This window comes from Aedes albopictus, chromosome 2 (genome assembly GCF_035046485.1).
Source record: "Aedes albopictus strain Foshan chromosome 2, AalbF5, whole genome shotgun sequence".
Classification (NCBI taxonomy): Eukaryota; Metazoa; Arthropoda; class Insecta; order Diptera; family Culicidae; genus Aedes; species Aedes albopictus.
In genome coordinates this window covers 248902699-248917682 of record NC_085137.1, presented here as the reverse complement: position 1 = coordinate 248917682, position 14984 = coordinate 248902699, and the positions used below count along the sequence as shown (strand labels likewise).

General features: G+C 44.4%; 1 protein-coding gene across 1 annotated transcript; it reads left to right on the top strand.

Moving 5' to 3' along the window:
• Nucleotides 1-6476: 6476 nt before the first annotated feature.
• LOC109424552 (zonadhesin-like) lies at nt 6477-14704 on the top strand. The gene is made up of 3 exons (XM_029859308.2): nt 6477-6554; nt 9368-13352; nt 13416-14704. The coding sequence occupies exons 1-3, from the start codon at nt 6543-6545 to the stop codon at nt 13592-13594; spliced, it is 4176 nt and encodes a 1391-aa protein (XP_029715168.2). The 5' UTR covers nt 6477-6542; the 3' UTR covers nt 13595-14704.
• The last annotated feature ends 280 nt before the right edge of the window (nt 14705-14984 follow it).

Genomic DNA, 14984 nt, shown 5'->3' with positions numbered 1-14984 from the left:
GGCTATTACCCACATCGTCTGGGAGCTACAGAGGAGGTGGCGCGTGGACTCGGAGAATGGCTAGTCCAGATGCAGTACAAGAGGTGGTCCAGGGGTTCGGAGTCGGCTTCGTAGGTCATACCGGTGCCCTGCGGTCGAGATCGACCCTTACAACGATTAAGTGGCCGCGGAGAGGAAGTCCCGGTAGCGGTGCTGTCGTGGCGTCGGTCTACTGGGTTGGATCCGAGCCCGCGGTTGGAAAGGGGTCCCCGGCAAGGGTCGGGGTAGGTGAGATCCTGCTGTCTGCAACCTACGGGTGCATCTGATAGGGCCTGAAGGGTAGTGATACCCTTCCTTACGGGCAGGTCAGATCGGGTTGCACGTGGGCATCAGTTCTTGATGTCCGCTCAGCAGTAGGGCGCGGGCGGGGTTGACCCTGCCCGCCTTCCGAGGACAAAGGGAGTGGCGAGGACCACTCGGGAAACTGGCTAAGCGCCAGCATGCTACCGTGATGGACTCTCCAAAGCGAGTCATCGATGTTCGTTGCTGCAGGCTACGCAGCTAACCTTGTGGGTGCGATGTGCACTAGCCCCTCTCTGAAGCAATACCTTCTTGGTGGTTCCGGAGAGACGTAGGGTTTGGCGACCATAGGAATGGTTTAGTGGGTACGAGGAGAGAGTAGTCCTGGATTTTACTTTTGTTGTAGAAGACGGCCTGTCAGACCTACACTACCCTAACCTTCTGTTAGGGTGTCTGTTGAGCAGATTATCCCCCTATGGTTTAGAAGGAAAAAAAAAAACACGGGCCGTCCGGGCCAGACTTGGCACGCCGGGGGAATCGCACAATTTGAGGCACACACGGGCCGTCCGGGCCAGGTTTGACACGCCGGATTTCACCACAATCCACTAACACGCCGATCCGGCCATTCGGGGCACGCCGGGGCTGTCACGTAGTTCGAGGCACACGCGGGCCGTCCGGGCCAGACTTGGCACGCCGGGGATCGCACAATTCGAAGCACACACGGGCCGTCCGGGCCAGACTTGGCACGCCGGATTTCACCACCCGTTCACACTGCGATTCACAAAATGGAGGAAATAAAAAAATACTTTTACTTTCACTGCGGTGACATGCAATCGTGATCAAAGTTCACCTGATAGAGAGCTCGAACGGGCGTTGACAGCTCCTTTTAAAGGGTCCGTCCGTCGACAAAGTGATGACTCATCGAAGATGACAGTTTTTATCAACTGTGGTTGGTGTTGGTAGCCCGTAACGGCTGATGTAGTGGATGTGGAAATAGGGATGTGCATGGCAGGAAAGAGATTTCTTTTTCGATATCTATTTTGTTTCTTTTTAGTTCTCGATTATTTCAGTTTAGATTCTGTTTGATTTCGCAAATGTAAATAGTAATAAAGTTCTTCAGTCTATGAATAATTATGCAAGGAATATTTAAAGTAAGATAATATTGACTAAACGAAAAAAATATGAGAACAAATATTTACAAGCAAAAAAATATTATTTACAAAATGTAACCTTTTTGAAAGGTAACATATTACGTATCTATTGTCTTGTCTTGTATGTGATTAGTGGCCGTTGGGGTTAAGCCAATGTTTTTCTGTATATATATTTTTTTATTGTGGGATTGAACTCCTTTTTTCTAACATATCTATTACTTCAAGTATGGGCCATTATTAGAGCTGCAAGAAGAATTTGTATATTTTTTTTTCAAATTCTAAGTGGTTTTCTCTAGAAGCTGCAATGGCAAAATTACTTCGACTCGTCCTAGGATACAAAGAAAAAATCAGAATGATCTCACCCAGTTCCATCTTGTCGAAAGACCGCACCTACACGCTATGGCTCCTTCAATTGCCTGCGATGGTAGGCAGCCATTTTCTTCATTCTTCGATGCATTCATGATGAAATACCATTAGCTTCTCTTTCCCGCGTCAAATGATGCAACTGCGAATAAAACAATCCCCCGAGCGCAACACACACACACACACACACACATCCGTGTCTCTTCCATGTGTCCACTCCGACTGACACACTTCCTTACAAAACAATCCGCCGAAAGGATCCCCACGCGTCTCTGTCACTCGCTCGCTTCGATTTGAACGGATGACAACAGTAGAAAGAAGGAATAAACTACAAACTGCGAAACGAGAATCATTCCAAGGCGTTCCCATGAGCTCAGGGATTCAACATGGATATAAGTTTCAGCCCAGACAACCAGTCATCGTATAAGATGTTGCATAATATGATAAAGTGGAGGCCATATGCGTGCATGCCTCCATTTAGGCGCATGTAAAATGTACGCATATCGCCTCCACTTAAACATCTTATACAACATCTTGTACAATGACTGTTTGACTGGGAGGGTTTTCAAGTAGAGTTTCAGAGTCTTTTCAGGAGGTTTTAAGGAAGGGACTGGTTTCTAGGGGCGTCTCTGAATGTCCCCAGGAGTTTTTGGTGGTTTCCAAGATTGGGTACACAGCATGGGGTGTCACGGGAGCTCAAGGGTTGCAGGAGCGTTCAAGAGGACTCTGGATACATCAGGGGATTTTAAAGGTTGTGCCCGTGGAGTTCCAGGCGAACTCAGGGAATTTCTGAGACGTTCCAGGAAATGTTAGGGGCGTTCCAAGACATGTCAGGAGATTTCTAGTGGCGTTCCAGGGATTTTCAAGGAGTTGCAGCGGCGTTTCAAGGGTGTTTTGGGGCGTTCCAGGGGTGTTTTGGGGAGTTTTCTGGAGTGTCATGGGCGTTCCAAGGACTTCATAGCACGCTCCAAGTGGCTTAAAGGCATTTTAAGAGGTCTAAGGGCTTTCATAAAGTTTCAGGAGTGTTTCTGGGGTCTCCAGTTAGCCTAGTTGTTAAGGCTATGGATCGCCAATCCGGAGACGGTAGGTTCGATTCCCGTTCCAGTCGGGAAAATTTTCTGGGCTCCCTGGGCATAGTGAATCATTGTGCTTGCCTCACAATATACAAATTCATGCAATGGCCCGCAAAGAAAGCTCTTCAATAGGAGGCAATCAGTGAAGTACTAGATTGAAAGTAGTGAGCTGGATTTTTGTATGGTGAGATGTTCAATTCTCCATTTTTGCAATGAATTGGTGCAAACAGCGTGGGTTATATGATTTCTTGGCTAATTTGATGCTGTTTGAGCAAAAGTTTGGATAACTTTGTTGTTGTATTATTTATTTCATGCAACTTCAACAACACAGTTACCCAAACTTTTGCTCAAACAGCATCAAATTAGCCAAGAAATCATATAACCCACGCTGTTTGCACCAATTCATTGCAAAAATGGAGAATTGAACATCTCACCATACAAAAATCCAGCTCACTACTTTCAATCTAGTACTTCACTGATTGCCTCCTATTAATAACTGTGGAAGCGCTCAAAGAACACTAAGTTCAAGCGAGGCAGCCCAAGTCCCAGTGGGACGTAGAGCCACGAAGAAGAAGAAAAAGGAGAGGAAGAAGAAGAAGAAGGGTGTTTCCGGGGATTACAGGAGGTTTCAGGTGTTTTCCAGGGAACCTCTGCGGATTTCGGCACTCCTGTGATCACTCGGTTTTTTACAGGTTGGTTCTTATTGAGCCCTGATGAAGATTCCAAGCACAGGATCGAAACATAAGAAATAATTTAAAATAGTCAACACTATTCATTTTGGCACTACGCGAGCGAGGAACATTCTGATTGCTGCGTTATATTTATATAGAGTCTAGGATCACTTATTTACGATGCTGCTTCTCTTCTATTTCGTTGACTGTAGAACAAAAAGCACGTGATGTTGTTGCTGTTGTTTCCTATCAGTCCATCCGGAGTTCATTGGTATCGCCATTGGTATGGTATGTGCTCAGAGGAGGGCCGGTTGTCATTCGAAGACTTGTGTCGGCCTGTCGAAAAGATTGTTGGTGACACGACTGGGAATTGAACTCAGGACCATCAGCATACAAAACGGAAATGCGATTTTCGCGACCACTAGACAGTGCCATAAAAGCTGTAACCGTCGGTTCCATATTTTACTTGTAGCTCCACCACAAGATTAGTTTTCCCTCGAATTTTCCTTAAGTTCCTTTTTCCCGATTATTGTCCCAAAATATTCATGCCATAATAACACGCCCTTTTCAAATATTTCGCCCACTAACACTATGAGGGAGCAGTGGCTGCACTCAGCGGCTCGATGAGTGTAGAGCGTTTCTCCTCTCTCATGTTCCACACTGGTTGGGTGACAACCTACTCGTATAACAGTTTGAGCTGTCAGGCCAAAACATAACTGGGTCAATCGTTATTCACTCACAGATGGAGCCAGCAAAAATAGGGTGTTCGTTCATGTTTCCGGCATTAAAGGTGCATACAATGTAATTTTATGTTACTTGTATGAAGAATGTTAAATGTATGTTTGACTCGTCTATAAAAAGCTCAGAGCTTCCTCTCTGACTTTCTTTTCCGATCGTGATATTTGAACAGAGTAGTAGTGCGCGCGTGTGTAGATTGTAGAGTTTGTATGTTAATTGTTATTTTTTATAAATGGTGAAAGTTTTATTATTCAGTGTTGTTTCTTTTGTATTAGGTCAAAGCAATTGTTAGTAACGATTAGTGCAAATGTAAAACGGTCTAAAACATGCAAATATTAGTACGATTAGTGAGTAGAGAATTGGTAGAATCAACTTAAAAATAATATGTTATTTCCTACAGTTAATATTACGTTAAAGCTAAAAACGAACAAACCAAGCACAACAAAAAGTTAAAGTGTGTGAAGAAACCATAGAAAAAGGTAAATTCTTAAGTTTATTGTTATAGCACGGCAATTTATAGGGCTTTGCATAGTGACGTCATAAGGTGCTAATAAGTGTGGTTAGGTCCATCAATTGGGCCTTTTTCTCTGTGCTTTTGTTCTACTACCGACAGAAGATCCCCGGGAACCACTCTCCCGGGCGAACGTTCCCGTAATCGATCGGAAAAACGGTGTTTCGTGCCTCGAAACTGCGTCCCGGCGCGAGGTGATGACCCATTCCACCAACGACTATTTTGGTTCACCGGCCTGCCTGTAGGAGCCGCCATTGCCATTCATAGTTCCTTCTGGTATCTGCCGCCATCGCTATCTGCCTGCGCCCGCCACTTTCCGTGAATAACATCGGCTATGGCCGCCGATGAAGTCGAACAACCACCAAACATCCACCAATGAATATCCGGATCATGCAAGTAGCCCTATTATGTGACGTCACCATAGAATAAATTATTGTACTATGTAAATTGCCTCAATGTTAGCTAATTCATTCAGAACGCAGCCCTGGTAATGTCTTTTTCACCATTTTGTGTTTTCCGCCTTGTTCCGGACTCATAACGGAGTCTTCAAGCCTCGCTGTTCCCATGATCCGTCGGAAACCATTTGTATAGTCGAGTTGCCCCCCCCCCCCCCCTTTATTGTCTGTGTTTATATGACCGTTCATTCCTGTTTGATACTGTGCTCTATTTGTGAGAAGATTATTCTTTAGTTCCTGTTAGTGAAGTGTCCCCAAACGAGTGAGGAAACTGAGGGTTCAAGCCATCCTATAAAGCGACCCTGAGAACCCTAATCCCCTATTCCCTGAGCTAGAGAGTTACAAAGCGTTTCAGAGGTTTTAGAGGCTTATGGATCATTTTAGGAAGTCTCAGAAGCGTTTCAGAGGTGTTCCAGGGCACGAGATTTCATGAGTGTCTCAGGAGGTCTCGGGGAGCATCAGAGACGTTCCGGGACGGTTTCGGGCAAGGATGATTTCAATCAGTATTCAGTATCACTCGCACTATGCGATTCCATACTTATGGCGGGTAGTGTATTTCTATCAGATGATGGTATATGGTGTTCAAAATAATATGAAATGTTTCTACATTTTTTACATTCTTTAGATATTCGAAGCCGTTCATGAGTCCAAATGAGTCTGATCCATATAGAGATCGCTAAGCTTGCTGAAACCAACACCCTGAAGGTGGCAAAGCTAAGATCGACAGGTTATTCAAAACATGTTGTAAGAATAACCCCGTCAATTTTACGTTTTAGTACAATGAAGTAATAGCCCAGCATGGTGGGGTTCATTCTAATCAGGAACTTTACGATTCAATTACGCGTAATCAGCAACAATGCAACTTTGTTGCGTGCTATCGCTATCAGTTTTTCAAACGCATTCAAGTTCGTTTCGCATGCGTAGTTCAACTAATCCCTCTATCGCTCTCAATTTGCTTAATTGACTTTTTTGGGTACATATAGTTTAGTACATTTTATTGAAATTTCAATTCTTACTCACAGATTGACCAAATTCATGCAAATTGGATGATCTTGATTTCTAACAGAACTTGAAACTTTCAGTTGGATTCCTAACATAAACCACTGTTTTAACGTCAGGATGCATCGCATGCATCATCACTTATCAAGAAAGCAAATCAACATCCTTGTAATGGAATATGATCTTTTTCGAAAATATTAATACGGCGACTCGTTTGAGATCTGGTTAGTTTCCAATTGAAATCCGTCACGATCGGTTCTAGTTCTAGGAAAAGTGAAAAGCTGAAGAGTCTCGGAAGATAGATGGAACGGAAGGTACGAAGTGAAAGTTGCCATTTCTAATTGTGCTCCGTTTTAGACTTATTTCCACGGGACTGAAAATTGTGAAGTGTGTTATGTATAATGTATTGTTTGGTAGTTGGTATCAGAAATTAATTTTAACTTTAACTTGAAGAATACACAGAGAGTGTCTGTTGTAAATTCCATGTACGGTGAAGGATCTTTTCGCAGTGGAAATTACCTTAACTTCCCTATGCGTGAACTATAGTTGTACTTGCCACATGACATACGAATGTAAAAATGGCAAATGAAAAAATGGAATCTCTTACTGAGAATCTGGTTGTGTCACAGTTGTGACGTTACGCCATGAAGATGAGGAGCGTCTTTTGCAGTAATCTCCCGCCGTTCATCTCCCTAAGCGCTGCTTTAAAGGTGTTATGCAAAAACCAGCGAAGATGTGATTTTCGGCAGATTCGGACAATTTGTTTATTTCGCGAGCGACATCCGCATATAAATAAATGCGAGGATCAAATGGTAGAAGAACTGTACAACCGTCATGATCGTAAAGCAGGAAAAGATGATCAGCCGATGAGAACGTCTCCTTGTTTCAAACGCATGTAACAGAATGTTCAAGGTTCGCCTCTAAGTGCAGTGCAGTGGTGTGATAGACGATGTAGGAATAGTATCGAGGTAATAAGTGATCTTTGCTGACGGCTGATACACAATGCTAGTTGTGTTCCTCAAGGATCTATCATCAGTGAAAGTTTGGTGGATTTCTATGGACATGTGAATTGGACTGTTCTAGAATAGCCTAAAATGTCCGGAGTATTCAAGCGTTAAATGTTTAGAATTTCAATTTGCCGTCGCGCTTCAGAAAAGTGTAAGGACGTGAAGAATAAATCATATGCTCACCGAACTCGCTATCTATAAAAGGTGGCACAAGTTGGAGGGATACTGTGTGCCGGCATGTTGTAAAATTAACCAATTTCCCTCCACCAATAACAGTAACCGTTCTATTGCAATGTATTTAATAGTCATCTGATCCCAGTCCTGATTCTATTTCAATCAGGAACATGAGGATTCCGCTACGCGTAATTAGCAACAATGCAACTTTGTTGCATGCTATCGCTATCAGTCCTTTCAACGCATTCAAGTTCGTTTCGCATGCGTAGTTTTACTAATCCCTCTATCATTTATTAGACTGGCCCACTCAATCGAAGATGTTATTCTGCTTAAAGTGTTCGAGAAGTCGATATAAGCTTTTCCTCAATTGACCGCCTGGCAAACGAGTTGCGGGAGTAGATTATACCGTGCTGTGTTTCCCCTTGAATGTTGCAGGAAAATAAAACCGTACGCGACGCGCAACTAGAACTGAATGAAAATTCCCAGGGTTCGTAATTTTCGTTTCAGCGATATGAAATATGGCTATTCTCACGGCGCACAGTGTTCGAAATCGATGATTTTGCGATCAAAATTAAATAACATTTTTAGGTTGGTTCTAGAGGTTTGGCGTGTTCTACAAAGTTTTTCTGCATGTTAAAAGGCGTATTTTGATAAAATATAATAAATGATAAATCCCCCTAGAAGTGAGATAAAAATTTTATTTTTTCGAAATATTTTTTTAGAGGTTTGACGCCTTCGGCAAAGTTGTAGCATATAATAAGAGAAAAAAAAATCGTAGAACATGTCAAAGCTTCACCTCTTACGGTTTTCGAAATATGAAGCGTTTTGTGCGAAGTACTCCTAAAACTAGTTTTTTCAGTGTAGCTTCAACAGATAGAATCCTACAGTTTTGTGACCTTCTACAAACTGTTGTTGTTGTTGTTCAGGACGTCAAAATACACATTTCTTCCGAAGATGTCAAGTCATTACATCTTAAAACAAAAAAGTTATAGGCAAATTTATCATATTTTAAAGTGTACTTTCACCTTAAGTAACTATTTCCGGCGCAAAATGGCGCAGATGAGTCAGTCGGTAGTTGAAAGATTAGACTTTTTATGATCACTTGGGGGTGGAAACCCTCGTGGGCAGTAGTGGGAAAGGTGGTTTAAATAAATGACAAAAACTACAGTGGCCTACAGTGGTAGTGACGGCGGTGCAAAATCAACTGACATGACTGATATTTCGCAGCTCTGGGCATGACACGCGAGTTAGCCATTTCTTTTTTACCGAAAGTAGTAAGCACCGGGTTCACAAGGTTTCCTAGATAGATATTCCCCTTACGAACGTAAGGTTCTGGACCAAGGCCACATGGGCTGTACCATTTTATCCTAACCGTAACCACTACCTAAACTAGCCTCGCAGTCGTCGAACGTGGCCAACCACAATGTTCACTGGTGACGTCCAAGATCATGGTAGCTCCATTGAAATCGTTGTCGATTCCTTGGTAACGGTAATCGGTAGCCATCTAGCAAAGTCTTTCGCAGAAAACGCTCTTCCGGTGAGTCACAGATTCCTTTGGAGTAATTCCAAAACAGCTATGCAGTGGATCAACTATAGGATGCTCGCTAGTGTCACCAATACGCATCAGTACAATTCGGTGAAATTTTAGAGGAAACTCAACTCGAAGAATGGCGTCGAGTTTCCTCCGACCTCAACATCGGGACGAGGCCACACAATGGGGAAAAGGCCGGCTGCGGAATAAATGTTGCAGGCCGCATCATACCCACCCATACTTGTCTAGTTGGGACATCCTTGTCCAGCATTGGTGCAACCCATCTCGGCTCGCTTCATTCAACTGCTCAAAATAATTCCAAATAACGCTATTCTGAAATATGTGTTTGTTTTAATTGATTTTACTCCTATTTCACACGTTAGAACAATTATTCTTTCTCAATCTATTTTTACAGATGGAATCTTCCCTCCCTGTCGCGCTCTTGTTCTTGCTCATCCTGCAGCTATGCGTCCCCGGCACGCTATCATCACGGACCAACAAACAACTGAAGGACCATCAGCTGAAGAAACCGTTGAACATCAGGGCTCGTCGATACTGCACCGGTGCCGAGTGCATCAAGACCTGCCCCTTGGACTATGAGCTGGACAAGGACAAGCAGTCATGCCGTTACCAGAGATCCGTATGCCCAGCCAACTACGTTCAACGTCACGGAAGCTGCGTACTGTCGGAGATTCAATGCCCACCGGGAAGCGTCCGTCAGGGCAATCGGTGCGTCGTTAAGACCATGGAATGCCCCAGCGGGTACACTATGGAAGGAAACAACTGCATCAACACACGATACTGCCCGGAGGATTACCACTGGGAAAATGGGTTTTGCTATCGACAGCAACGGCAGCAAATTTGTCCCAATGGGTACGAGAACCGCAACGGAGTATGCATTCAGATTTGCGTCAACTGCGATGCGGCATGCTCGGAATGCGACGAAGAGAGTGTTCCGCTGAAGTGCCCTGCAGGGTACGACATGTACAGGGGCAGATGCTTGAAAATTGTCCAGGGTAGAGCGGATATCGAGTTGCGGAATGTTACTTATAGGGTACCGGTGGAATGTGAAAATGATGGCATCTACAACAACGGTTTGTGTATGCTTAGAAAGTTTGAAAGCCCTAGATGCGACAGTGGAAGCTTTTACTCGGGGACATGCGTAGAGGTGGCTAGATGTGCGCAAGGTGTATTTACCAATGACTGTGAATGTCGTTCGGAGAGCAGTACTTCTGCAGTGTGTCGACAAGGGCAGCCTAGCCCCGACGGCTGTGTGATCTCGAAAAGCCAGTGTCGCAAACCGGCTCAACTGGTGGGCGCATTGTGCTCAGGGAGATTGGATTCTCATCGGGCATCCTGCGCTTCAGGTTCACCCCATGATCATATATATTGTACGTCAAATGTACCGCGGTGTCCATCAGGATTTACACTAGAAGGTTCGTTCTGCGTGAGAAGCATGTCGTATCAGGTGGACTGTGGAAGACATCAGTGGCACAATGGGTGGTGCAGTAGTTTCGCCTCCTGTGAAGCGGGATATAAACTTCAAGAAAATGGCGACTGTGTGCGAGAAATGCGAGTGCACCAGGAGGTGTGTCCATCCGGAACATCATTTGATGGAGAGCATTGTGTTAGCAATACTCCACTCTGCGAACCAGATCACGAGTATGATGAACGCTTCGGAATTTGTGTGAAATGTACGGAGCAAGCGGCTGTTTGTGACGGAGCCTCAGGATACCAACTGAGTAATGGAACCTGTGTTAAATACACTCCGTTGTGTCAGTCTGGCTATGTTTGGAAAGATAATCATTGCTCTAGTAAGTCTCAGAGCTACGTACAATGTGAATCTGGATATGTTATCGATAACTATTGTGTTCACAGTCATCTGAACTGCCCTGACAACCAGGAGCTTATAGATGGCGTATGTGTCCATCAGGAACTTCCGAGCTGCCCAGAAGGATCTGTTTATCAAAATGGACTATGCGTAGCTGCTAAGCAGTGTCCTGATGGCTACACAGTTGGGCAGCAAAGTTGTATACAGGAAATTAAAACTCCTTTTAACAATTCCATAAAACCTGATTGTCGATATGGTTTCCATCATGAAAACGGAAACTGCGTCAAAACAATTCTCATAAATGCGGTAATTGACTCTCGACCATTACAATGTGCTATCGGATATACTCTGAGAAATGGAAAATGTATCAAAGAGTATCGTGGATTACTTGTTTGTCCACCGAAAACAATTCATATGAATCATGAAAACAAATGTTTCTGTAAAGTCGACCTCGTTTGCCCGAGTGGATACGAAAGAATGGGAGACGAATGCGTTTTCAGATCCCAGAGCTATTACTCTCCGTATCTCAACTTCCTTAACCCTTGCTACGGTGTGCAGTGCAGTTTACAGTACTGCCTCTCGCAATGTTTTAGTCCGCCTTGTCCAGTACAACCCTGTTCATATGGAGTCCAGCACATGGGTTCTATTCACAGTGGTAATAGCTATCAAAACACAGATATTTGCGGTATTGGGGAAAGTTGTGTAAACCAAGAAACCCTGGAAACTGTCGTCGGCCTGACCTGCCCTCCAGGGTACCAAAAAGAGAACAACACCTGCATAGCGTATTACAACCGCATCTGCCAAACTGGTTATAAGCTGATCGACGACACCTGCTTGAAAATTGAAGAATCGAACGTTGTGTGCCCTTTAGGATTCACTCTGTCCAACGGAACTTGCACACGTATGCGCTGTGACGCCGGCTACTCACGAGAAGGAACTGTATGTAAAAAAGTAGAATACCACTCTCCGCTGCCCTGTCAGAAGAACTACATCTTCGTTGAGGGCATCTGCTTGCATAGAAGTGATTGCAATGGCGGTTCCGTCGAAGGCGGCCAATGTGTCAGACGAAGGTACGAAGCCTTCAGATGTCCCCCGAAGTTCACACAACTGAACGATTCTTGTGTGTTGTTGGCAACGTGTTCGGGCGAAAACATGTTCTTCGCAGAAAATGCCTGCCGAAGTTCAGAGCAAATACAACTTAGATGTCCACCGGAAACGAAAAGAGTCAAGAACATGTGCGTCTACGATAAGGGAGCCATGTTTGAAAAGATCACGTTACATCCTCCGCAGTGTAACGGAATAGTGATGGAGCAGCTTCAGCAATGCGCATACATCGAAACACCATCTTGTGGTAAAGGGTACGTGTTAAAGAACGGACGATGCGTGACTTGTTCCTCCAAAACACCTCAGTGTCCAACAGACATGATAATCATCAAGAGTAAATGTATTAAATATCACAAATCCTGCAGAGATGGTTGGTACCTTGACAAGGATGGTCAGTGCGTGATGGTGAATATACGTTCTGCATCTTGTTCGCAGGGAAAACTGGCTTTCAATAGATGCATTCATGGATTTCCTTCATGCAAAGCTGGTTACACTATTGAGGGTAACAGATGCGTATTTAAGGAGATGAGTTTAGCTAGATGTAACGAAGGAATCCTACTTGGAGGCACTTGTGTCAGTCTGCAGTCATGCAACAGCCAGGACTTTGTGATGTCCAACGGATGGTGCATTCGAGACGAGTACTTTGAACCAACCTGCAATAGCCGAACTGCACGGAAACGGGATAAATGCATTAGTGGCCATCTCAAGTGCCCTGAAAATCACTACCAGTTCAATGGAGAATGTTTCTCGCACCAAATACGCTCGGCGGAATGCTCAAACAACGTCCAATGCCTTGAAAACTTTTGTCCAATCACCTATCCTAGTTGCAGTAATTCATTCAACTTCGATGGATCCGTATGTACCAAGGTTATCTCTCAGACTCCAAAATGCCCTGCCGGCACAGTTCCGGTCCGCAATGATCGTGACTACTGTCAGTATTCAACAGAACAGGCGGACTTCTATTGCCCTGAGGAATATAATTACAAAAATGGGATTTGTCAAAAGCGGCAATACGTCGAAGCTAGCTGTCCCAGTGGATTCCGTAGAAAAATGGATTCATGCGTACGCAAAACATGCAATAATGCTGCCTTGACAATCTACTGTGGAACCCAAGGTATACCTTCTCCTTCACTAGGGGCTCCTCTCCATGTTCCACAGTTCCCAATGTCACGACCAGTCAACACAACAACTACAACAACTGTATCGGCAAATGAAGTCTGTTGTTACGTCCACTCGCCAAGAATTTGCCAATTTCATGAAGGAACTGACGAATGGAACTGCTTCCACACGGAAAATCGACGATGTGGCACCTTCTGTTCGCATTCAAACCAGCGGCTCTACCTCCGCACCTCAGAGTCCTACTATCTCAATAACGTGCTGATCCTACTACCACCGGAACATATCACAGATACGAGATTCGAGGACCTCGATGAGAACGATGACTACGTATATGATACAACACCTAGTATGGATTTTTCGTTGAATTATACCGTAAGCCATATCTCTAACTCCATACTTTACTCATCAGGTTGTGATGGATGTACGGATCGCAGTTATGACTGTGACAACTACTGTTACACCTACGACTGCCAGAAGGCTGGAAATCATTGCGAATTCAGAGATCAACGAGAGTTTTGCACAGCCTATCCTGGACCTGGTTGCACTGCCAAAGACGGTTGCTACAGTCATGATTTCTGTACTAAGTAGGACTCAATTAGGTATAGTAGACAATATATTAGATTGGTGTATAAGAAAACACGGTGTTATATATTATGTAAAATATATCTTACGTAGAAAAAATCCCTGGAGAGACAAATTTCAGACGCTCTAACCATCAAGTCCCATAGAATACTTACGAAATCACCAAATGTCACATAAACATTTAAATTTAGGTATATACATATTGTATTCTTCCATATTTGGCACGATTATTTCTATATTTACTTAGATTCGTGTGGACGATGGTTGGATCTCTCAGCAGCTGATGCAGTTCATGGTTCATTCGCCTTCTCCAATTCCCGTCTTCCATATGCATTTCGCCGTAGATGGTACGCAGCGCCTTCCATTCGAAAACTCCAAAGGCGCGTTGGTCCTCTGCACGTAGGGTTCATGCTTCGTGCCCAAAGAGGACTACCGGTCTAATCAGCTTTTCGTAGATACCTAGAACTTCGTGTGACGGCGAACTTTGTTCGATCGTAGAGTTCTGCGGAGTCCTGTCCAAAGTAAGCTCGATTTCCAGCCACAATGCGCCTCTGAATTTCTCTGCTGGTGTCGTTGTCGGCGGTCACCAGTGAGCCCAAGTACATGAATTCTTCAACCGCCTCGATTTCATCACCGTTGATAGAAATTCGGAGTGCAGGGCGCGGTGATTCTTCCCTGCGGCCATTTGCCATCATGTACTTTGTCTTTGACACATTAATGACTAATCCGATTCGCCTGGCTTCATTCTTTAGTCAGATGTACGTTTCCGCCATAGTCTCAAATTTACGAGCAATAATATCAATATCACCAGCAAGACCAAGCAGCTGAATGGACTTCGTGAAAATCGTTCCACTCGTGTTTATTCCCGCTCTCCTAATTACACCCTCTAAAGCAATGTTGAACAGCAAGCACGAAAGACCATCACCTTGCCGTAACCCTCTACGTATGAGATTCGAAGGGACTCGAGAGTGTCCCTGATACTCGAACTACGCACATCACTCGATCCATCGTCGCCTTGATCAATCGTATCAGTTTATCCGGGAATCCGTTTTCGTGCATAATCTGCCATAGCTGTTCTCGATCGATTGTATCATACGCCGATTTTAAATCGATGAACAAGTGATGTGTGCGGGCACGTTGTATTCGCGGCATTTCTGCAACACCTTGGCGGATGGCGAACATCTGGTCCGTTGTAGCGCGTTCACCCATAAATCCAGCCTGATATTGCCCCACGAACTCTCTTATAATCGGTGATAGACGGCGGCATAAAATTTGAGAGAGTTTCTTGTAGGCAGCGCTCAGTAGTGTGATCGCGCGGTAGTTCCCGCAATCCATCTTGTCGCCCTTTCTGTAGATGGGACACACGATACCTTCCATCCACTCCTCCGGTAATACT

Excerpts from the sequence above, each read along its gene's own strand:
- LOC109424552 (XM_029859308.2), top strand. Across the intron at positions 13,353-13,415 it reads CGTATATGATACAACACCTA|GTTGTGATGGATGTACGGAT; the intron begins GTATGGATTTTT and ends TTTACTCATCAG.